This window comes from Hylobates moloch, unplaced genomic scaffold (assembly GCF_009828535.3).
Source record: "Hylobates moloch isolate HMO894 unplaced genomic scaffold, HMol_V3 SCAFFOLD_1, whole genome shotgun sequence".
In the NCBI taxonomy this organism is placed as follows: domain Eukaryota; kingdom Metazoa; phylum Chordata; class Mammalia; order Primates; family Hylobatidae; genus Hylobates; species Hylobates moloch.
Genome location: NW_026652276.1, coordinates 112,100,806 through 112,123,044, shown reverse-complemented (window position 1 = coordinate 112,123,044; position 22,239 = coordinate 112,100,806). Strand labels below are relative to the sequence as shown.

The window sequence follows — 22,239 nt, the reverse complement described above, 5'->3', positions numbered from 1 at the left end:
AGGAAGAGAGGAGAGGGCTGGGTGCCAGCGTGCGCCCCACTCACAGTGTCCTAAGCAAAGTCCCCCCATCCCCCAACCAGCCTTCCTCCCTGTGACAGGCAGTGGGTCATCTGCCTGTTAGTCATGGGTCTGAACCCTCTTGCCTCAGGCTTGGATGTGGCCCTGGGCTCTCCCCTCTCAGGAGATATTGGGCCCATCCACTCGAAGAGGAACTCCTGGCCCCACTGGCCCAGGTGCACAAACTGCCCTGGCAGTTGACCTGTCATCAGCAAGTTTTCTGTCCGTTCCGCAGAGTCCCTGCTATGTGTCAGGACTTACACTAGTCCTGGGGACACAGCTGTGAAGCATATTGGTCCTGGATCTCTTTGGGGTCCTAGGAGCTGAGCTCGGCCTTTCTCTCTGCAGTCGGGCCCCATCCTGGACGTGTGAATTCTCTCCAGCTTCAACGACATTGGCCAGGACTGGTGGCTGTGGCATTTTGTTGGCTAGGTGTGGTACGAATGGGAGGTGATCCTGCCGGAGCGATGGACCCAGGACCTGCGCACAAAGAGTGGTGCTGAGGATTGGCAGTGCCCACTCCTATGCCATCGTGGTCAGCGCGGCCAGGAGCAGGCAGGGCAGGTTGAGTGCGCACGGCTGCTGAACAGCATGGGACCTCCATCATCTGCCACCCACAGTCTGTCTCCTGGGATGGGACAGTAGGGGGCACTCCCCTGCCCAGGGGGCTGTGCGCTGTGTAAGGGGATAGGTGGCCTGATCTACCCCATTGGGATGTCATTCTTCCCATCTGGCTGGCAGGCCCCTGAGCCCCATGCTGCAGGTTATGTGAGGGAGTGCCTGATACCCCGCCTCTTGCCCTGACCTGCCGCCCCCTCCCCTTATCCCCTGTGCCTGCAGTGGGTGAATGGGGTTGACACGCTAGAGCATGAAGGGCAGACATCAGCAGCCTGGTCTAGGTGGGGCCCCTGGCCTCCTGCCTCCCCATCGCTATCACCATCAACAACATGCTCACTCCCTCCGCCCTGCCACCAGGGACCATCCGCTACATGACCAACACCTCCAAGTGGGTACCATCCTGTCTCCATCACACCCACCCACCTTCCCGTCCCACCCCGTGGTCTTCTTGCTAGGGACAGGGTGGCCTTCGCAGAGTGGACTTCTTCAACTACATGGGACTGCAGTGGGCTGTGCTTCTGTACATGACACCCACCACCTGCATTGACGACATCACCGTCACCACCAGTGTAGAGCACGACAGTGGTGAGGGCTTCTGGAAGGATCCTCCCTCAGCGGGCCCAGGGTGGCTCTGTTTGTTCCCTCTTTGGAAAGCTCTCCCAGGAAAAGGGTTCTCCCAGCATCTCTAAACCCTCACAGGTTCCCATCCACCTACGAAGCTAAAATCCAGCCTGTCTGAGCGGGCACAGGCTCCCGAAATCACCCATGTGGTTGACCTTGCTTGGAGGAGGGGTCCGGCCTAAGGTCACACAGCTCAGGGTGGCCATCCTGTCCCTTCCCCACGGTGCTGCTCTCACTCCAGCTCCCCTTGCTACACATTATGTTCAAGGAAGAGGCAGCTTCGGGGGGCCGGGCACAGTGGCTCACTCCTGTCGGAGGATCACTTGAGGCCAGGAGTTGAAGACCAGCCTGGGCAACATAGCGAGACCATCACCTTAAAAAATTAGCCAGACATGGTGATATGTGCCCGTAGTCCCAGCTGCTGAGGCTGGAGAATCACTTGAGCCTGGGGGTCAAGGGTGCAGTGAGCTATGACTGTGCCACTGCACTCTGGTCTGGGCAACAGAGGGAGACCCTGTCTTTTTTTGGAGACAGATTCTTGCTCTGTCACCCAGGCTGGAGGGCAGTGGTGGGGTCTCGGCTTACTGCAACCTCCACCTCACGGGTTCAAGGGATTCTCCTGCCTCAGCCTCCCGAGTAGCTGGGATTACAGGCACCCGCCACCATGTCCGGTTAATTTTTGTATTTTTTTTTTAGTAGAGATGGGGTTTCACCATTGCTGGCCTGGCTGGTCTTGAACTCCTGACCTCAGGTGATCCACCTGCCTCGGCCTTCCAAAGTGTAAGGATTACAGGCGTGACCCACCGTACCCAGCTGGGATACTCTGTCTTTAAGGGAAAAAAAAAATTGTTTAAGTTTTTTTCTTTTTTAAAATATATCTTTTTCTTTTTCTGAGATGAGGCCTTGCACTGTCTCCCAGGCTGATGTGCAGTGGTGAGATTATTGACAGCTGTTGTGGGGCCACAGTTCTGAGTTTAAAGGGATTTAGGCTGGGTGTGGTGGCTAATGCCTGTTACCCCAGCACTTTGGGAGGCCAAGGTGGGTGGATGACTTGAGCCAAAAGTTGGAGACTCACCTGGGCAACATAGTGAGACCCTGTCTCAAAAAAATAAATAAATAAAATAAATAAGTAAATAAGAATTTAAACAAGAACCACACAGCAAAGATGATGCAGCATACAGCAATTTATTGCAAAGGAAAAAGTGTTTTGACAGTTAAGTGCAGAATAGCGTGGACGCAGTGGCTCATGCCTGTAATCCCAGCACTTTCTGAGGCTGAGGTGGGTGGATCACTTGAGCTCAGGAGTTCAGACCAGCCTGGCCAACGTTAGCTGGGCGTGATGGCATGTGCCTGTAATACCAGCTAATCGGGAGGTTGAGATGGGAGAATTGCTTGAACCCGGGAGGTGGAGGTTGCAGTGAGCTGTGATTGCAACACTGCACTCCAGCCTGGGTGACAGAGCGAGACCCCGTCTCAGAAAAAATAGTGAAGTGCAAAATACACAGTTCACCATGAGAGAGAGAGAATTCAAGGCAGGCTGCTCGTAAGGATGAGACAGCGCTGATTATTACTGGGAGACACTGGGAGTCTTCCATGATGAATTCCTAAGGAGCTGGGAAGAGGTGTTACTCTAAGGAAGTTCTGGGTCGCCCTCTTGGTGCACATGCACAGTAGCTGTACTTGCTTGTTTACACATCACCTGTCTCAGCGCCGTGGATGGCACATCCAAAGGACACGGTCACTTTCTTGACTACCTACCCTGCCTCAAGATCGTAGCTCACTGCAGCCCTGAACTCCTGGCTCAAGCAATCCTCCCACTTCATCCTCCCAGGTAGCTGGGGCTGCTGGGGCTGCAGGCACGCACCACCATGCCTGGTAATTTTTTGTATTTTTAGGGAAGAAGTGGTTTTAATATGTCACCAAGGCTGATCTTGAACTCCTGGGCTCAAGCGATCCTTTCATCTCAGCCTCCCCAGGTGTTGGGATTACAGATGTGACCACGTTGCCTGGCCAAAAAAGTCTTTTTTTAAATTAAAAAAAAAAGTGCTGGGTGTGGGGTTTCGCACCTGTAATCCCAGCAATTTTGGAGGCTGTGGCAGGAGGATCACCTGAAGTCAGGTGTTGGAGACCAGCCTGGCCAACATGTCAAAACTCCATCTCTACTAAAAATACAAAATTAGCTGGGCATGGTGGTGCACACCTATAATCCCACGTACTTGGAAGGCTGAAGCAGGAGAATCACCTGAACCCTGGAGATGGAGATTGCAGTGAGCCAAGATCACGCCACTGCACTCCAGCCTGGGGGATCGAGCGAGACTTTGTCTCAAAAAAAAAAAAAAAAAAATTTAAAATTTAAAAAAAGCAACAGAAACAAATGATTGTCTGGGAGTGGTGACTGTGGGGCACTCCCGTTTGTGTGGCTCAGGTCGTGTCCCTCCCTCAGCCCTGGTATTTCTTGCCTCCTGCAGGGCTGGTGAATTACCAGATCTCCGTCAAGTGCAGTAACCAGTTCGAGTTGGAAGTGCCTCTTCTGGATGCAGAAAACAAAGTCATGGCCAATGGAGCCAGGACCCAGGGGCAGCTGAAGGTGCCGAGTGCTAGCCTCTGGTCACCATACTTGATGCATGAATGCTCCACCTGTCTGTACTTGTTGGAGGTAATGGTGGTTTGGGACTTGCTTAAGGGAGGTCTTTTGCCCCTATCTGGTGGCCCTGGCTTCAGCAGGAGCTCAGGACAGGTATATATGGGCAGGTGTGGTCCTCTGATGTTTCCTACCCTTGGTGGGAGGCCCAGGTTTTTTTTTTTTTCTTGAGATGATCTCACTCTGTCACCCAGGCTGGAATGCAATGGCCCGATTACAACTCACTGCAGCCTTGAGCTCCTAGACTGCAGCAATCCTCCCACCTGGATTCCTGAGTAGCTGGGACTACAGGCACATGCCACCATGCCTGGCTAATTAAAAAAAATTTTTTTGTAGCCTGGGCATGGTGGCTTACAACCTGTAATCTCAGCACTTTGGGAGGCGGAGGTGGGTGGATCACTTGAGGCCAGGATTTGAAGACCCTCCTGGCTAACATGGTGAAACCCCGTCTCTATTAAAAATACAAAAAAATTAGCCAGGCGTGGTGGTGGGCCCCTGTAGTCCCGGCTACTCGGGAGGCTGAGATAGGAGAATGGCATGAACCCAGGAGGCAGAGCTTGCATTGAGCCAAGGTCGCGCCACTGTACTCCAGCCTGGGCGACAGAGTGAGACTCTGTCTCAAAAAAAAAAAAAAATGCAAATTTGCTAGGCATGGTAGTACCCGCCTGTAATCCAGCTACTCAGGAGGCTGAGGCAGGATAATTGCTTGAATTCGGGAGGCAGAGACTGCAGTGAGTTGAGATCATGTCACTGCACTCCAGCCTGGGTGACAGTGAGATTGTCTCAAAAAAAAAAATTAATTTTAGAGATGGGGGTCTCACTTTGTCACCAGGCTGGTCTTGAACTCCTGGACTCAAGTGATCCTCCTGCCTTAGCCTCCCAAAGCGTGGGAACTCCAGGCATGAGCCACCTTGTCTGGTCAAGGGGAAGGCCCAGTTTTGAAGGGCAGGTCCCCAGGGTCAGCCAGGGAAGGGCAGAGCCTCTGTTTGCTGCATCTCTGCTTGCAACCCCGAGGCAGCTGCTGGGGTGCACGAGGGGCCTTCCTGCCAGAGGGCAGGCCAGATGGGGTTCAGGCTGTTGGGGTGCTCACAACTGGCGCTTTGGCTGTCGTAGGTGCGGCTGACTGCACAGACGTCACTGGGGCCTGTGTCTGACTTCTACACACTTCCTGTGGGGATCCGCACTGTGGCTGTCACCGAGAGCCAGTTCCTCATCAATGGGAAACCTTTCTATTTTCCATGACATCAACGAGCACGAGGATGTGGACGTGTGTTGGGGCTCCTGGGTCCTCGTGGGGGCTGCTTGTGGTCACCTTCTACTTTTGCCTTCCCTGTGTCACGCAGTTGAGCATAGCTCAGGGCAATGAGGCAAATGGCTCCGAACTGCCCTGCGGTGGAGCTGGTGCTTGGGCTGGAGAGGGAGCTCATGGGGTGGCTCTCCAGGGTTCTGGCTGTTGGAAGAAGTGCAGCTTCAACAGGGACATGGGTCACTCGGCTCTGCTGTCTCCTAGATCTGAGGGAAGGCTTTCGACTGGCTGCTGCTGGTGAAGGACTTCAACTTGCTTCACTGGCTTGGTGCCAGTGCCTTCCACACCAGCCACTACCCCTATGCCGAGGAAGTGCTGCAGATGTGTGACCACTATGGGATTGTGGTCATCGATGAGTAGTGTCCCGCCATGGGCCTGGTGCTGCCATGAGTCCCCGCCATACACCCGCTCCGCCTGCCCAGCACGCGGGCCTCACCGTGATCTTCTGTCCCTTCCCTCCTGGCCTGCAGGCAGCTCTTCAGCAATGTATCTGCATCACCACGTGCGGGTGATGGAGGAACTGGTGCGCATGGACACGCCCCGCCATGGTAATGTGGTCTGTGGCCAAAGAGCCTGCATGCTACCTGGAATCTGCTGGCTACTACTTCAAGTGAGTGCCCCCTGCCTGCCCTGGGCTGGATCGGGAAGGAGACCCAGGCAGGTGGCTCACTGGCGTGGGCGTGTGCTGTTCAAGATCAGCCTCCTGTCTCAGCCAAATGGGAGGGCTGCCCATACCTGGACAGTTCAGGGGACCAAATATCTACCCACCCAAATTATGGTTTTCTTTTGCTTGCTTGCTTTTTTTTCTTTTCTTTTTTTTTTTTTTTTTTTTTTTTTGAGACGGAGTCTTGCTGTGTCGCCCAGGCTGGAGTGTGGTGGCGCAGTCTTGGCTCACTAAAACCTCCGCCTCCCGGGTTCAGGTGATTCTCCTGGCTCAGCCTTCTGAGTAGCCAGGATTAGAGGCATGCATGAGCCACTGCGCCTGGCCTGTTTTTTGTTTTTTTGAACGGGGTCTCACTTTGGTTGCCCAGGCTGGAGTGCAGTGGCACAATCTCAGCTCCCTGCAGCCTCAATTTCCCAGGCTCAGGTTATCCTCCTGCCTCAGCCTCCCAAGTAGCTGGGATTATAGATGTGTGCCACCATGCCCAGCTAATTGTTGGCTTTTTTTTTTTTTTTTTTGAGATGGACTCTCACTCTGTCGCCCAGGCTGGAGTGCAGTGGCGTAATCTTGGGTAACTGCAACCTCCGCCTTCCAGGTTTAAGTGATTCTCCAGCCTCAGCCTCCCAAGTAGCTGAAATTAGAGGTGCATGCCACCACGCCCAACTAACTTCAGCATTTTTTAGTAGAGATAGTGCTTTACCATGTTGGCAAGGCTGGTCTTGGACTCCTGACCTCAGGTGATCTGCCTGCCTTGGCTTCCCAAAGTGCTGGGATTACAGGCGTGAGCCACTGTGCCTGGCTAAGTTTTGTATTTTTAATAGAGATGGGGTTTCACCATGTTGGCCAGGCTGGCCTTGAACTCCTGGCCTTAAGTGATCTGCCTGCCTCAGCCTCCCAAAGTGCTGGGATTACTGGTGTGAGCCACCGCGCCCGGCCTCCCTTTTTTCCTTACAATCATGCAATTCTAACTCAGCATTCAGAGATGGATTTTTTACTTGCAGCAGAGGCAGTAGAGGTTGTAGAAATGCTCCTCGAGGCAGGCGCCACACCCCAATTTCATGGAGTGCTTTGGGCTGAGCCAAGTCTACAGTAGGCAGAAGGCTCTGAGAAGTCGTCCCAGCCTGGGCAAAGGATAGTTCAGAGCTGGGGGCACAGGGCTGTGCTCAGCAGGACTGGGTGGACAGGTCCTTTGTTGCGAAGGTGGAGAGCACAGGCTTCCAGGAGCAGGTGCCTGACAGACAGGCTTCTTTGGGAGGTGGCCAGAGGAGATGCTTGTTTTCTGGGGCAGGAATTGGAGGGAGCTGCCCAGGCTGGAGTGGTTCAGCCAGGCTGTCACAAGGCTTTGAAGCTTGCCATCTGAGAGCCAGCACTCCCTGTTTGCTTGATGCATTAATAAATATCCCACCCAAATCTGCATCCATCTGCTCCTGTGTTCAAGAGCTGTTTCAGGGAGTCAACCTCATTTTTGCCAGTGTTCAGCCCAGTGACCTCAGCTCTGTGTACCTGGAAGGGTGGCTACTCCTCTGGGGGAACAGGATTCGGAGGCAGGGGAGGAAAGAGTGATGTTAGAGAGCTCAGTCTAGGACTACAGGATCGTGTGCCCTTACATAAATACATCTGAAGTTAGGGAAGAAAGCAGTGGCTTCATGCTTTTTTTTCTCTTTTCTTTTTTGTTTTGTTTGTTGGTTTGTTTGTTTTGGTACAGGGTCTTGCTCTGTGGACCAGGCTGGAGTGCAGTGGCATGATCTCGGCTCACTGCAACCTCCACCTTCTGGGTTCAAGTGATTCTTGTGCCTCAGCCTCCTGAGTAGCTGGTGTTACAGACGTGTGCCACCATGCTCGGCTAATTTTTGTATTTGTAGTAGAGACAGGGTTTTGCCACGTTGGCCAGGCTGATCTTGAACTCCCGACCTCAAGTGGTACACCTGCCTCAGCCTCCTAAAGTGTAGGGATAACCAGTGTGAGCCATCATGCCTGGTCTTGTGTTGTATTCTGGCGGGGGAAGATGGGACAGAGAGGATGGGAGGGTGTCTGAGCCATTCCTGGACTGACAGAACCTGTGTCTTCTGCCTTTTGTAGACAGGATGGCGATCGCTCACACCAAAGTCTTGGACCCCTCCTGGCCTGTGACCTTTGTGACCAACTCCAACTGTGCAGCAGATAAAGGGGTGAGCCTGGGGGTCCCCACCCCATTTTTTCCCCACCTTTGCCTTGGCTTGTCCTGAAGCCTGATCGTAGAACAGCTGGAAAGGACCATGAGCTGCCAGTCTGGGTTTTTTTAAAATTTTGTTTTCTTACTTAAAAAGATAGAGACAGGGTCTCGCCATGTTGCCCAGGCTGGTCTTGAACTCCTGGGCTCAAGTGATCCTTGTGCCTCGGCCTCCCAAAGGTCTGGGGTTATGGGTGTGGGCCACCACACCGAGCCTCAGCTAGTCTGTTTTCAAAGATGATCGTTAGGTTAATGAGAATTCTCTCCCTGCTTATTCGCCAGGCAAGTGTGGCTTTCTCAATACAAGGAGGCTGGGCATAGGACAAATCCCATAGATGGGATTGGTTTGCTCAGTTTGGACTCAGCATTTTTTGTACTTTGATTTAATAGACTCATAAAATGTCAAAGGTTTAAGGGAGCTTAGAGTTCATCTGGCCCACACCTGGCTGATCAGAATATCTAGGGAAAGTTTTTTTGAAATGGCAGATCTCTGCATTCTGAGATCCTGATTCAGTAACTCCAGGGTTGGAGCCTGCGTTTTTCTTTTTCTTTTGTAGAGGCAAGGTCTTTCTCTGTTTCCCTGGCTGGAGTGCAGTGGTGTGATCACAGCTCACCGCAGCCTTGAATTCCTGGGCCCAAGCGATCCTTTTGCCACAGTGTCCCGAGTAGCTGGGATTCCAGGTGTGCACCACTGTGCTTCGCTAATTTTAAATTATTTTGTAGAGATGGGATCTCATTATGTTGCCCAGGCTGGTCTCAAACTCTTGAGCTCAAGTGATCCTCCTACCTTGGCCTCCCAAAGTGGTGGGATTACAGGCACAAGCTGCCATTAGCATTCTTTTTTGAGATGGAGTCTTGCTCTGTTGCCCAGGCTGGAGTGCAAAGGTGCAATCTTGGCTCACTGCAACCTCCCCCTCCCGGGTTCAAGCAATTCTCCTGCCTCGGCCTCCGGTGTAGCTGGGATTACAGGCACACACTACCATGCCCGGCTAATTTTTGTATTTTTTAGTAGAGATGGGATTTTGCCATGTTGGCCAGGCTGGTCTCAAACTCCTGACCTCAGGTGATCCACCCACCTCGGCCTCCCAAAGTGCTGGGATTATAGGCGTGAGCCACTGCACCCGGCCAGCATTCTTACTAGAAAGAAGTGTGTTCAGGATGCGTTAGAAACTAGGCAGTTGGACACAGAAGCCTCTGCTGCTCAGCCCTGAGCACCACTTTACTGAAGCTGACGGTGGCTTGGTCATCTCTGCCGTGCTCCTAGGTGGGACTCTCAGGCCCTCTGCAGCCCACAATGCTGCCCGGTGAAAGCTGCCTCAAGATTCTCTGTGACGGCTGGGCATGGTGGCTTATGCCTGTATCCCCAGCACTTTGGGAGGCTAAGGTGGACAGATCACTTGAGGTCAGGAATTCAAGACCAGCCCAGCCAACTAGTGAAACCTTGTTTCTACAAAAAATTAGCTGGACATGATGGCGCACGCCTCTAATCCCAGCTACTTGGGAGGCTGAGGCACGAGAAGTGCTTGACGATGGGAGACAGAGGTTGCAGTGGGTAAGATCGCGCCCCTACATTCTAGCCTGGGCAACAGAGTGAGGCTCTGTATCCAGAACAAACAAAAAAAAGATTTTCTGTGAGATTGACGGCATCGGCCCCTTGGATGGGAGTGCTTCTCCAGGGCAAGGTGAGGGGAAGCCCAGTGATGGGACTGCTGCCTGGAGGGGAGTCAGTTCCAGGGGCAGGGGCCCTGGGCTTTGGCTGAGGACTGCGTGTTGGCAGCTGCTCTGCCTCTCACAGCCCTTTTCAGCTGCGCACGTTGGTGCAGAGTCACAGGCCTGCCTCCCTTGGGCCACTTTGTGACCATGTTTCCTGCCTGTGAGGATAATTTCAGGATCTAAATTGGTGAACTTGGATGTTCTCAGCCTCAAGAGGTGGCTCTTCCCCTTCTAGTTATTATTTATTTATTTATTTATTTTTGTACAAATGGGGTCGCGTGACATTGCCCAGGCTGGTCGCAAACTCCTGTGCTCAAGCATTGCTCCCACCTTGGCCTCTCAATATGCTGGGATTACAGGCATGAGCCACTGTGCCCTGTTAATTGTCTTACTACTATATTTTTAGATTCGGGGTCTTGCTGTGTTGCCCAGGCTGGTCTCGAACTCCTGGCCTCAAAGCATCCTCCTGCCTCAGCCTCCCATAGTGCCTGGATTACATCCCCTTCTTACCTTCTCTGCCAGAAGAGCCCCTAAAGCATGTGAGTACTGAGTCATGTGGTCTTGGCGCTGAACGGGCTCTGCTGCTCTGGTCCTAGGCTCCATATGTGGACATGATCCGTGTGAACAGCTACTACTCTTGGTATCATGACTACAGGCACCTGGAGTTGATTCAGCTGTAGCTGGCCACCCAGTTTGAGAAGCCCATTATTCAGAGCGAGTACAGAGCAGAAACAATTGCAGGTTTTCATCAGGTAAGCGGTATTGAACTTTCTGCTTGTGTGTTCTCTCGGGGCAGAGATATCACTCGCCTCTCCCGGCCTGCCCCGCGTCCACTGCACTGCTCCCCTTGCTTCAGCTTTGGGCTCATCTCCCACTGCCCCATCCACGTTCCCTCCCCGCCAGCAGCCAGGCCTCTGCCCCACTCACTTGATCCTCAGAGGTGGCCTCCTTACTGGCTTTGTTTCCAGACAGCCTCCTATGACCCGTGCCCAAGTGGCCTTTCTGGCAAATCCAAATTTGTATGTGTTTGTTTGTGAGACAGGGTCTCTCTCTCTCATCCAGACTGGAGTGCAGTGGTGTGATCACTACTCACTGCAGCCTAAACTTCCTGGGCCCAAGCGATCCTCCCACCTCAGCCTCCTGAGTAGCTGGGACCATAGGCACATGCCAACATGTCTGGCTAATTTTTTTGCTTTTGTAGAGATGGGGTCTTGCTATGTTGCCCAGGCTGGTTTTGATTCCTGGGCTCAAGTGATCCTCCTGCCTCACCCTCACAAAGCACTGGGATTACAGGTGTGAGCCACTGCATCTAGCCACAGATCAAAATTTGAGAGTCCTGTCATTGGCTCCCCGAGGCCCACAGGACAAAGCCCTAACCCCTGGTCAGGACACTCAGTGTCCTCTGCTCTCTCCTGGGTTTTCATCCTCTTCCCCTCACTCCCAGCCACTGATCTGTTTCCACTGCCCTCGCTTGCTCTCCTGCTCTTGCTTGAGCTGTTTCTTCTGCCTGGAATGCCCATGTTGGCACCAAAATCACCAACTAAAAGATCCTTTTTTTTTTCTTTATTTTTTTAGAGATAGGTTCTTGCTACGTTGCCCAGGCTGGTCTCGAGTTCCTGGGCTCAATTGATCTTCCTGCCTTGGCCTCCCAAAGTGCTGAGATTAGAGGTGTGATCCACTGTGGTAGCCTTTTTTTTTTTTTTTTTTTGACAGGGTCTTGTTGTGTTGCGCAGGCTGCAGTGCAGTGGTGCCATCATAGCTCACTGCAGCCTTGAACCCCTGGGCTGAAGCGATTCCCCTGCCTCAGCCTCCTGAGTAGCTGGGACGACAGGCATGAACCACCATGGGCAGCCTATTTTTAAAATTTTGGGGGCCGGGCGTGGTGACTCACACCTGTAGTCCTAGCACTTTGGGAGACTGAGACGGACAGATCACGAGGTCAGGAGTTCAAGACTAGCCTGGCCAACATGGGAAAAGCCCGTCTCTACTAAAGATACAAAAAATTAGCTGGGTGGAGGTTGCAGTTAGCTGAGATTGCACCATTGCACTCCAGCCTGGGTGACAGGACGAGACTCTGTCTCAAAAAAAAAAAAAAAACCAAAAAACAAAATTTTTGTTTTTCTCAGGCTGGTCTTGAGCTCCTGGCCTTAAGTGATTCTCTCACCTCAGACTCTCAAAGTACTGGGAATACGAGCATGAGTCACACGATGCATGGCTGAAAAGATTTCTATTCACTGTTCGAGTCTCCTGACAGCTGTCCCCCTGTGGGGAAGTTTACCCCACCTGTGCCAGGCTGAGGGAACCTTTCCCATGCTCTACCCCTGTTGCAGCCCGAACCTGGCTCTCCCAGTGTTCTTGCTAGGCACTGCCGATATTTCTTTGCCTCTCTTTGACTGGACTGTGGGCTCAGGAGAGAGGAGTTCTATGTATTGTTGCTTCCCAGGTACTCTGTGATGTCTGACAAAGCACGTGCTAAATAGTATCTATTGAGGGCATGCCGTCTGGAACATGATCTTGCTTTCATAGCATGATTGTGCTGTCAAACCGTATTTTCATCTGGACGCAAAGTTACATCCTACAGAGATCCAGCATGTTATAAATGCAGATTTTCTAATAAATTCAGACTCAAGAAGGGTTCTTACTGCAGAGTTTGGTTTCATGCACAGAAAAGGTAGAGTTTCTTATTTTCCAGGTGTCTGGGGAATGATGATGAATACTAAGGAGTATCTTAATGAATGTGTTTATTTATTTATTCATTTTTGAGATGGAGTCTTGCTCTGTTGCCCAAGCTGGAGGGCAGTGATACAGTCTTGGCTCACTGCAACCTCTGTCCTCCATGTTCAAGCAATTCTCATGCCTCAGCCTCCCTAGTAGCTGGGAGTGCACCACTACACATGGCTAATTTTTGTATTTTTAGAGATAGGGTTTCACCATGTTGACCAGGCTAGTCTCAAACTCCTGACCTCAGGTGATCCACCCACCTCAGCCTCCCAAAGTGCTGGGATTTCAGGCGTGAGCCACTGTGCCTGGCCTACAAGTTTATTTTTTATTTCATGGGAAGAATCAACTTAAGTACTAGATAACCTCAACTCTGGTTCCACTTCTCCCCTTGCTGTGCAGATTTGGAAAAGTTAATAAACCTCTCTGTGTACTAGGTTTCTTAAAGCTGGCAAAGCACATTTACCATCCTTCATTCACAGTGTTATTATTAGGAATATATAAAATATTACGTGTGCAGCAACAACAACAATTTCAGTCCCCAATAGTGAATGGAGAAGGCCATAGTTGTGTTTGCGGTGGTTTTTATGTATTTGTGGTCAGGATGTAGCCTTGGGCTGAACGTATTTTTAGGTTCTTGCATTTGGAGAGAAAGCAGTATAGACATAGGAAGATTTGGGCTCAGACTGGGTGTGGTGCCTCATGCCTGTAATCCTAGGACTTTGGGAGGCCTAGGTGAGAGGATTGCTTGAAGCCAGGTGTTTGAGATCAACCTGGGCAACATAGCAAGACCCCATCTCTACACACACACACACACACACACACACACAAACAAAAAACAAACAAAAAAACAAAATAAACCAGGCACACTATGACAGGCATAGTGTGCACACCTGTCATCTTAGCTACTTGAAAAGCTGAGGCAGGAGAATTGCTTGAGCTTAGGAGCTGGAGGCTGCAATGAGCTATGACTGCAGAATTGCACTCCAGCTTGGGTGAGAGAGCAAGACCCTGACTTGCTTTCTCAATATAGGGAGACCCCCATCTCTACAAAAAATAATTTTTTAAAGTGAGCTGGACGTGGTGAGGCATGCCTGTGGTCCCAGTTACTCGGGCTGAGGTAGGATCGCTTGAGCCCAGGAGGTCGAGGCTGCAGTGAGCTCTGATCATGCCACTGCACTCCAGCCTGGGTGACAGAGGGAGACCCTGTCTGAAAAGAAAAAATAAAAAGATCTGGGGTTGGTGTTCCAGGTAAATAAAAATTTGCCAGTGAGTAGGGGGGCAGTTGGATATCACTAAAGGGGAACGCTTTAAGGAGGACTTTGATCACCACTTCAATGTTACCTAGAAGTATCCTCCACCCCTACCATTACAATAGTGACCCAGTTTGGGAAGGATAGGGATGCCCTCTCCTCACCCCCCAATTTGGGTAGTTTCTTCTTACACATGCACAAAGCAGTATTCAAAGATTCAGGCAGAGACTCACTCCTTCTGTCACCCAGGCTGGAGGTCAGTGGTGGGATCTCAGCTCACTGCACCCTCCACTCCCAGCAGGGTTCAAATGAATCTCCTGCCTCAGCCTCCTGAGAAGCAGGAATTACAAGTGCGCACCACCACGCTCGGCTAATTTTTGGTAGGGACAGTTTTGCCATGTTACCCAGGCTGGTCTATGAATCACTGGATCTCTCTCTCTGGCTTGGCTTCCTTACCTCCAAGAAACATCCATGCCAATTCCAGCCACCTGCCCTAGAACCACACTCTGGCCCTTCAATTCTGCAAGGCCACCTGGCTTTGCTGTGCTCCCTGTCCATTGGGATTAGCCATGGCACCTCTCTGCAGGTGGTGAGTTGGGGCACTCCTACAGCTCACCTCATTTGCTGTTCTTCTTGCAGGGATCAATGTCCTGTGTTGTCTATTTTTCAATCTCTGAAAACACTTGGTTCTTCCATTTATCTGGTGTTCTGGTCATTTAAGGCTGGAGTGGAACTCTGATCCGTGTTTTCCTTTCATGGCTAGAAATGAAAATCTTTCATCTTTTTTTTTTTCGCGGGGGTGGTGGGGAGGGGTGGAATGGAGTCTCACTCTGTTGCCCAGGCTGGAGTGCAGTGGTATGATCTCAGCTCACTACAACCTCTGCCTCCCGGGTTCAAGCAATTCACCTGCCTCAGCCTCCCGAGTAGCTGGGACTAAGGCATGTGCCACCATGGCTGGCTAATTTTTTGTATTTTTAGTAGAGACAGGGTTTCACCGTGTTGGCCAGGATGGTCTCGATCTTCTGACCTAGTGATCTGCCCACCTCACTCTCTCAATGTGCTGGGATTACAGGTGTTAGCCACCATCGCGCCTGGCCCTTATTTTTAATGAGTGATTCAGGATCGCCTTTTCCACATAGATTTCTCCAACTATTCCAGTTTTTATTCTCTCTCTCTCTATATTTGGGGGGACAGTGTCTGTCACCCAGGCTGAAGTACAGTGGCACTGTCTCAGCTCACTATAACTGCCTTCTGGGTTCAAGCAATTCTCCTGCCTCAGTCTCCCAAGTAGCTGGGACTACAGGCACCTGCCAACCCACCCAGCTAAGTTTTGTATTTTTAGTAGAGACAGGGTTTCACCATGTTGTCCAGGCTGGTCTCAAACTCCTGACCTCGTGATCCACCCGCCTTGGCCTCCCAAAGTGCTGGGATTACAGGCATGAACCACAGCACCTGGCCTCTCCTTATTTTTAATAATGATTCAGGATTGCATTTTCCACATAGATTTCTCCAACCATTCCAGTTCCTATTCTCTCACTCTCTTTTTGGGGGGAAAGAGAGTCTCACTCTGTTGCCCAGGCTGAAGTACAGTGGCACGATCTCAGCCTCCTGAGTAGCTGGGACTACAAGCACATGCCACCACACCCAGCTAATTTTTTTTGTATTTTTAGTAGAGATGAGGTTTTGCTATGTTAGCCAGGCTGGTCTCAAACTCCTGGCCTCAAGAGACATGCCTTCCTCAGCTTCCCGAAATGTGGGATTACAGGCATGAGCCACTGCGCCCGGCCCCAGTTCTTACTGTCGGTCTCCTGATAGATGGGGTGATGTGCGGCAGCCCCTTGTCCATGAGCTAGGAAACCAATTAAAACAAATCTCACTAATTCTATATGCACCAACTCACAGCAGATTCACTAGCAATCTGTAAGGTAGGTGAGGTCATTTTTGTTTCCATGAATCAAAGGTAACATAGCTGATGGCAAAGATAAGATTTGGACCCATATCCTCTGACTCTTCATATCACATGTTAAAATAAGTTCCCTATAGAATAAAGGGTTAGAAGGAAGAAATGAGAGGCAGGCACAGTGGCTTATGCCTGTAATCCCAGCACTTTTGGAGGATGAGGCAAGAGAGCTGCTTGAGGCCAGGAATTTGAGATGAACCTGAGCAACATAGCAAGACCCCATCCCTATAAAAACAACAACAACAAAACACAAAATTAGCCAGGCATAGTGGTGTACATAGTGTACGTAGTGGTGTAGTCCCAGCTACTTGGCTGACAAAATGAAATAAGGTGTGGTGTTCTCTTGGCTCTGCAATTACTGCGATGCATTTCTGATGCTGGGCACTTGGAGTTAACATCAGACTCCACAGGTTGAAGGGCACGGTTCCCAGCAAGACCACCCTCATTTCAGAGGCCATTTCAGGGGTCACCAAGCCACATCCAGTTCTGACCGACTGGCCCCCAATCTGGGAGGGAAAGGGGTTTCATGACCCTCCTCAGGATCAATAATTTGCTAAAATGACTCAGTATTCAAGTAAGTTCTATACTTGCAATTACAGTTTTATTATAAAGAGTACAAATCAGGACCAACCAAACAAAGAGACATATAGGGCAAGGCCTCAGGGGAGGGTCCCAAATGCACGGGTTCCAGGCCCTGTCCCCATAGAATCTGGCACACCTCTATGTTCACCAACCAGGACGCTCCCTCAAGCCTCAGTGTCCAGAATTTTTATTGGGGTTTCATCATAGATGTTATTCAGTGAATCATTGGCCATGTGACCGAAGTCAGTCTCCAGCCTCCCACCCTACCCCACCCTACAGGTTGGGCTGATATCCCCTGGCTCAAAGCTCCAACCCTGTAATCACATGGTTGGAATTTCTGGCATGGCCAGCTCCCATCCTGAGTCACCTCATTAACATACACTCAGGCGGGGGCAGAGTGTGTGAGTAACACACACTCCTATCGCTCGGCAAATTCCAAGGATTTAGAAGCTCCCTTTCAGAAACCAGGGAAACTCTTCATTCTAGAATTTTCTTCTATTTTATTTATTTCTTTCTTTTTTTAGAGATAGAGTCCTGCTCTGTCCTCGGCTATAGTGCAGTGGCGTGATCTCACCTCACTGCAAGCTCCGCCTCCAAGGTTCATGCCATTCTTCTGCCTCAGCCTCCCAAGTAGCTGGGACTACAGGTGCCCGCCACCATGCCTGGCTAATTTTTTTGTATTTTTAGTAGAGATGGGATTTCATCATATTAGCCAGGATGGTCTTGATCTCCTGACCTCGTGATCCGCCCGCCTCTGCCTCCCAAAGTGCTGGGATTACCGGCATGAGCCACCACGCCCCGCCCATTCTAGAACAAATATTTAATTACACAACAGCTCAGATCTTGCATGATTATTTTATTTTATTGAGTCGGGGTCTTGCTCTGTTGCCCAGGCTGGAGTACAATGGTGTGATTATGGCTTACTGCAGCCTTAACCTCCCAGGCTCAAGCCATCCTCCCCACTCAGCCTCCTGCATAGCTGGGACTACAGATGCAAGCTGCCATGCCCGGACTGGCTAATTTTTTAGCCAGATCTCACTATGTTGCTCAGGCTGATCTCTAATTCCTGGGCTCAAACGATCCTCCTGCCTTGCCTTCCCAATATGCTGAGATTATAGGTGTGAGCCACTGCACCTAGCTTTGGGTTAATAAGTGGTTCAACCGAACACAACAGCTGAGTTCCAAAATTTTGATGGTCAATCCCTAAATATAATCCAAATTAATTCCATGAGATCCTGTTCCAATGTGGCATCACCTTCAAAGAAATATACCCATTAAATAAAAACCACAAGTGATATCTGATGAATGAATGCTTATGGCTGTCAATTAAGATGACACATTAGGCCGGTGCAGTGGCTTACACCTGTAATCCCAGCACTTTGGGAGGCCGAGCCAGGTGGATCACCTGTGGTCAGGAGTTCAAGACCAGCCTGGCCAACATGATGAAACCCGTCTCTACTAAAAATACCAAAAATGAGCCAGGTGTAGTGGTGGGCACCTGTAATCCCAGCTACTCAGGAGACTGAGACAGGAGAATCACTTGAAACTGGGAGGTAGAGGTTACAGTGAGCCAGGGTCATGCCATTGCATGCCAGCCTGGGCAACAAGAGCAAAACTCCATCGCAAGAAAAAAAAAAAAAGATTATATGTTAGTGCTTCTTGTAGATCTTTCTCTGTCCTTTGACATTTTGAATTCCTCATCTTGACAGCTGCTCAAATTCCTCACTTCACCCCTTCCTCCCATATCCACCAAGAATTCTGCCCTAACCCAGGCCCCAGGCATGCTCAGTGTTTCGTTCCCTCTTCCAGGAAGCTGAGCTACCGAAGACTGTGCCTCCAACTCACAGATGAAAAGAAGAGACCAGGCCAGGCATGGTGGCTCACACCTGTAATCCCAGGTCTTTAGAAAGCCAAGGTTGGAGGATGCCTTGAGGCCAGGAGTTCGAGACCAGGCTGGGTAACATTAGGGAGACCTTGTCTCTACAAAAAAAATTTTTTTTTAATTAGCCAGGCCTGTGGTTCCAGCTGTTCAGGAGGCTGAGGTGGGAGGATCTCTTGAGCCCTGGAGGTCGAGGCTGCAGTGAGCTATGATTGTGCCACTGCACTCCAGCATGGGGGATAGAGCAAGACCCTGTCAAAAAAAAAAAAAAAGAAAAGAAGGAAGAAAGAAAGAAAAGAAGAGACTTCCTAAGTCTAAGCTGGATCTTATTTTGTTTTTTCTTTTTCTTTTCTTTTTTTTTTGAGACAGAGTCTAGCTCTGTTGCCCAGGCTGGAGTGCAGTGGTGCAATCTCAGCTCACTGCAACCTCTACCTTCCATATTCAAGCAATATTCCTGTCTCAGCCTCCTGAGCAGCTGGGATTATAGGCATGTGCTGCCACGCTTGGCTGATTTTGTATTTTTAGTAGAGACAGGGTTTCACCATGTTAGCCAAGCTGGTCTCAAGCTCCTGACCTCAGGTGATCCACCTGCCTCAGCCTCCCCAAATGCTGGAATTACAGACGTGAGCCACCACACCTGGCCTAACCTGAGTTTTAGAAGACATTTGTTCCTGTCTCTTCTGACACCCTCCCACCTGGTTGGTAATGGTAATCTGTGCTTGCACAGTGATGTGAAAATCAAAGTGAGCAGACAGATTATCTCATTTAATGTGAGCTTTACATGCCCCTGAATGTCCCATAAAGCATATGCCTCTCTCTCCCGCCATTGCAGAGGGAAAGCATTGTAGCTCAACTACAGGGACTTGCCTGAAGTCCCACAGTGGAGAGATGTCAGAGCCAGACTCTAGCCCGGATCTTCTGGCCCTGAGACCAGGACATTTCCAGAAGACCAGGTTGAGAAGTCACAGGTAAAACTCTGCTCTGGAAGGTTCCTCAATTCTTCAAGCCACGGTGCAACCACATTTATTCTTCTCCGTGGACATTCTGGGTATTTTTTTAGTATAAATCTGAAAGTTTCAACTGGGGGGTCCTCCTGATGAGCACTCAACTAATGAGAACCAGACACCCACTACTCCCCCACCCACCCATTCCCTGAGCCCTCTGCATCCTGGGGGTAGTGTGAATTCCAGTTTCTAGCCAATTCTGTTTTCCAAATTTCTTTTTTTTGTGGGGCGGGGGGACAGAGTTTTCATTCTTGTTGCCCAGGCTGGAGTGCAATGGCACTATCTCGGCTAATGGCAACCTCCGCCTCCCAGGTTCAAGCAATTCTCCTGCCTCCGCCTCCCGAGTAGCTGGGATTACAGGTGTATGCCACCACACCTGGCTAATTTTTGAGTTTTTAGTAGAGACGGGGTTTCACCATGTTGGCCAGGCTGGTCTCGAACTCCTGACCTCATGATCCGCCTGCCTCAGCCTCCCAAAGTGCTGCGATTACAGGTGTGAGCACTTTGATTACAGGAACCACTGTTCCAGGCCTGTTTTCCAAATTTCTAACCAATCCAGGCACCCATGATTTGGAATGAAGGGCAGATAGCCTCTGTGCCTGCCTGGCTTGATCTTAAACTGCAGCCATCAGACTGCAGAAGAAGAAACTTCTAGATTTTCTGGGTCATTCTCACCATTTAACCCAAAAAGAGATGCCAGCCAGTCATGGTGACTTATGCCTATAACACCAGCACTTTGGGAGGCCGAGGTGGAAGGACTGCTTGAGACCAAGAGTTTGAGACCAACCTGGCCAACACAACGAGACCCCATCTCTGAAAAAAAAAAAAGAGAGATGCTGCAAAAGGTGCCCTTTCCTACATAGGGGCCTCTGTTGCCCATGCTGGAGTGTACTGACATGATTATGATCATGGTTCACTGCAGCCTCAAACTCCTGGGCTCAGGTGATCCTCCTTCCTTGGCCTCCTCAGTAGCTGAGACTACAGGTGCACACCACCACACCTAGCTAATTTTTTTTTTTTTATTTTTTTTTTTTATGAGACAGGGTCTCAGTATGTTTCCCAAGCTGGTGTTAAACTCCTGGCCTCAAGCAGTCTTCCTATCTCAGCCTCCCAAAGTGCTAGGATTATAGACATGAGCCACCGTGCCTGGCCTCTCCAGTATATTTTTCTTTTTTTTTTTTTTTTTGAGACGGAATCTGTTGTCTCCAGGGCTGGAGTGCAATGACCTGGTCTCAGCTCACTGCAACCTCCGCCTGCCAGGTTCAAGCGACTCTCCTGTCTCAGCCTCCTGAGTAGCTGGGATTATAGGCACCTGCCACCAAGCCTGGCTAATTTTTTGTATTTTTAGTAGAGACGGGGTTCCACTATGTTGGCCAGGCTGGTCTTGAACTCCCAAACTCAGGTGATCCACCTGCCTCAGCCTCCCAAAGTGCTGGGATCACAGGCGTGAGCCGCCGTGCCTGGCCCCTGGTAAATTTTTTGACACTTTTCTGCCTTTGAAAGGGGTCAAATGCACAGCTTCTCTCTGAAAAGCCAAGATGTAAAGGCAGTATGACAAGTGGAAATCCGATCTCCACAACTCACTGGGTAATCAGAGATGAGTTCTCGGTCTTGCTGAGCTGTTTCTCTGCCCCTAAATTGGGGGCCAGGAGAACTCCCTTGCTCAAGCCCCTTCTTTGGGCTGCTGTGTGGCCACCCAGGCCAAGGGCCATCAATGCGGCCTCTGGTTTTCCTCAGAAAGTCTCCCTTGAGGCAGATTCCACAGCTTCCAGGGCCATGTGTGGTGGCTGATGCCTACAATCCCAGCACTTTGGAAGGCTGAGGCAGGTGGGTCACTTGAGGTCAGGAGTTTGAGACTAGCCTGGCCAACATGGCAAAACCTCATCTCTACTAAAAATACACAAAATTACCCGGGCATGGTGGCGGGTGCCTGTAATCCCAGCTACTCAGGAGGCTGAGGCAGGAGAATCGCTTGAACCCGGGAGGCGGAGGTTGCAGTGAGCCAAGATCGTGCCACTGCATGCCAGCCTGGGTAACAAGAGTGAAACTCTGTCTCCAAAATAAATAAATACATAAAAATTAAAAAAAAACACAAAAATCAGCCAGGCATGGTCACACACCTGTAGTCCCAGCTACTCTGAAGGCTGAGGCAGGAGAATCGCCTGAACCTGGGAGGTGGAGGTTGCAGTGAGCCGAGATCGTGCCACTGCACTCCAGCCTGGGCAACCGAGAGACTCCGTCTGATTGTTAAAAAATATACTAAAAATACAAAAAATTAGCCGGGCGTGGTGGCGGGCGCCTGTAGTCCCAGCTACTCGGAGAGGCTGAGGCAGGAGAATGGCATGAACCCGGGAGGCGGAGCTTGCAGTGAGCCGAGATCGCGCCACTGCACTCCAGCCTGGGTGACAGAACAAGACTCCGTCTCAAAAAAAAAAAAAAAAAAAAATAGAAAAGATTCCACAGCCTCTAGATGTCAATTTGTTGTGCTCCACACAGCCCTGGAAGCCCTCCTGGAATGGATTGAGGACCCACCCCCTACCCCTCGACTGAGCCAGCACCCACAGGCCATGGGGCCAGCCACGATTGTTCCTACCAGCAGCTCAGGCCAAAGCCAGCAGAGACAAGCTCTTCACTACCCTCACTCCCTCCTGTCTGTGGGGACAGACAGTGTCTGTGAAAGACACCAATCACTCCAGCATGTATATATCATGGTGTGTATGTATCATGGAATACTACTCAGCCATAAAAAAAAGAATGAGGCTGGCGTGGTGGCTCACATCTGTAATCCCAGCACTTTGGGAGGCCAAGGCAGGTGGATCACTTGAGGCCAGGAGTTTGAGACCAGCCTGACCAACATGGTGAAAACCCATCTCTACTAAAACTACAAAAATTAGCCAGGCATGGTGGCATGTACCTGTAGTCCCAGCTACTAGGGCGGCTGAGGTGGGAAGATCCCTTGAACCCAGGAGACGGAGGTTGCAGTGAGCCAATATCATGCCACTGCACTCTAGCCTGGG

At 50.7% G+C, this 22,239-nt stretch overlaps 1 protein-coding gene across 1 annotated transcript in view; it reads left to right on the top strand.

The window, feature by feature from the left end:
- Positions 1 to 21,913, top strand: part of GUSB (glucuronidase beta) — a 50,024-nt gene extending 28,111 nt beyond the window's left edge. The window contains 11 exon segments of the mRNA XM_058438018.1: positions 3,765 to 3,952; positions 5,051 to 5,170; positions 5,172 to 5,204; positions 5,448 to 5,633; positions 5,718 to 5,731; positions 5,733 to 5,777; positions 5,779 to 5,853; positions 7,988 to 8,072; positions 10,423 to 10,578; positions 19,051 to 19,186; positions 21,719 to 21,913. Of these exon segments, the coding sequence (XP_058294001.1) occupies positions 3,765 to 3,952; positions 5,051 to 5,170; positions 5,172 to 5,204; positions 5,448 to 5,633; positions 5,718 to 5,731; positions 5,733 to 5,777; positions 5,779 to 5,853; positions 7,988 to 8,072; positions 10,423 to 10,578; positions 19,051 to 19,089 (941 nt within the window). The 3' untranslated portion in view covers positions 19,090 to 19,186; positions 21,719 to 21,913.
- The last annotated feature ends 326 nt before the right edge of the window (positions 21,914 to 22,239 follow it).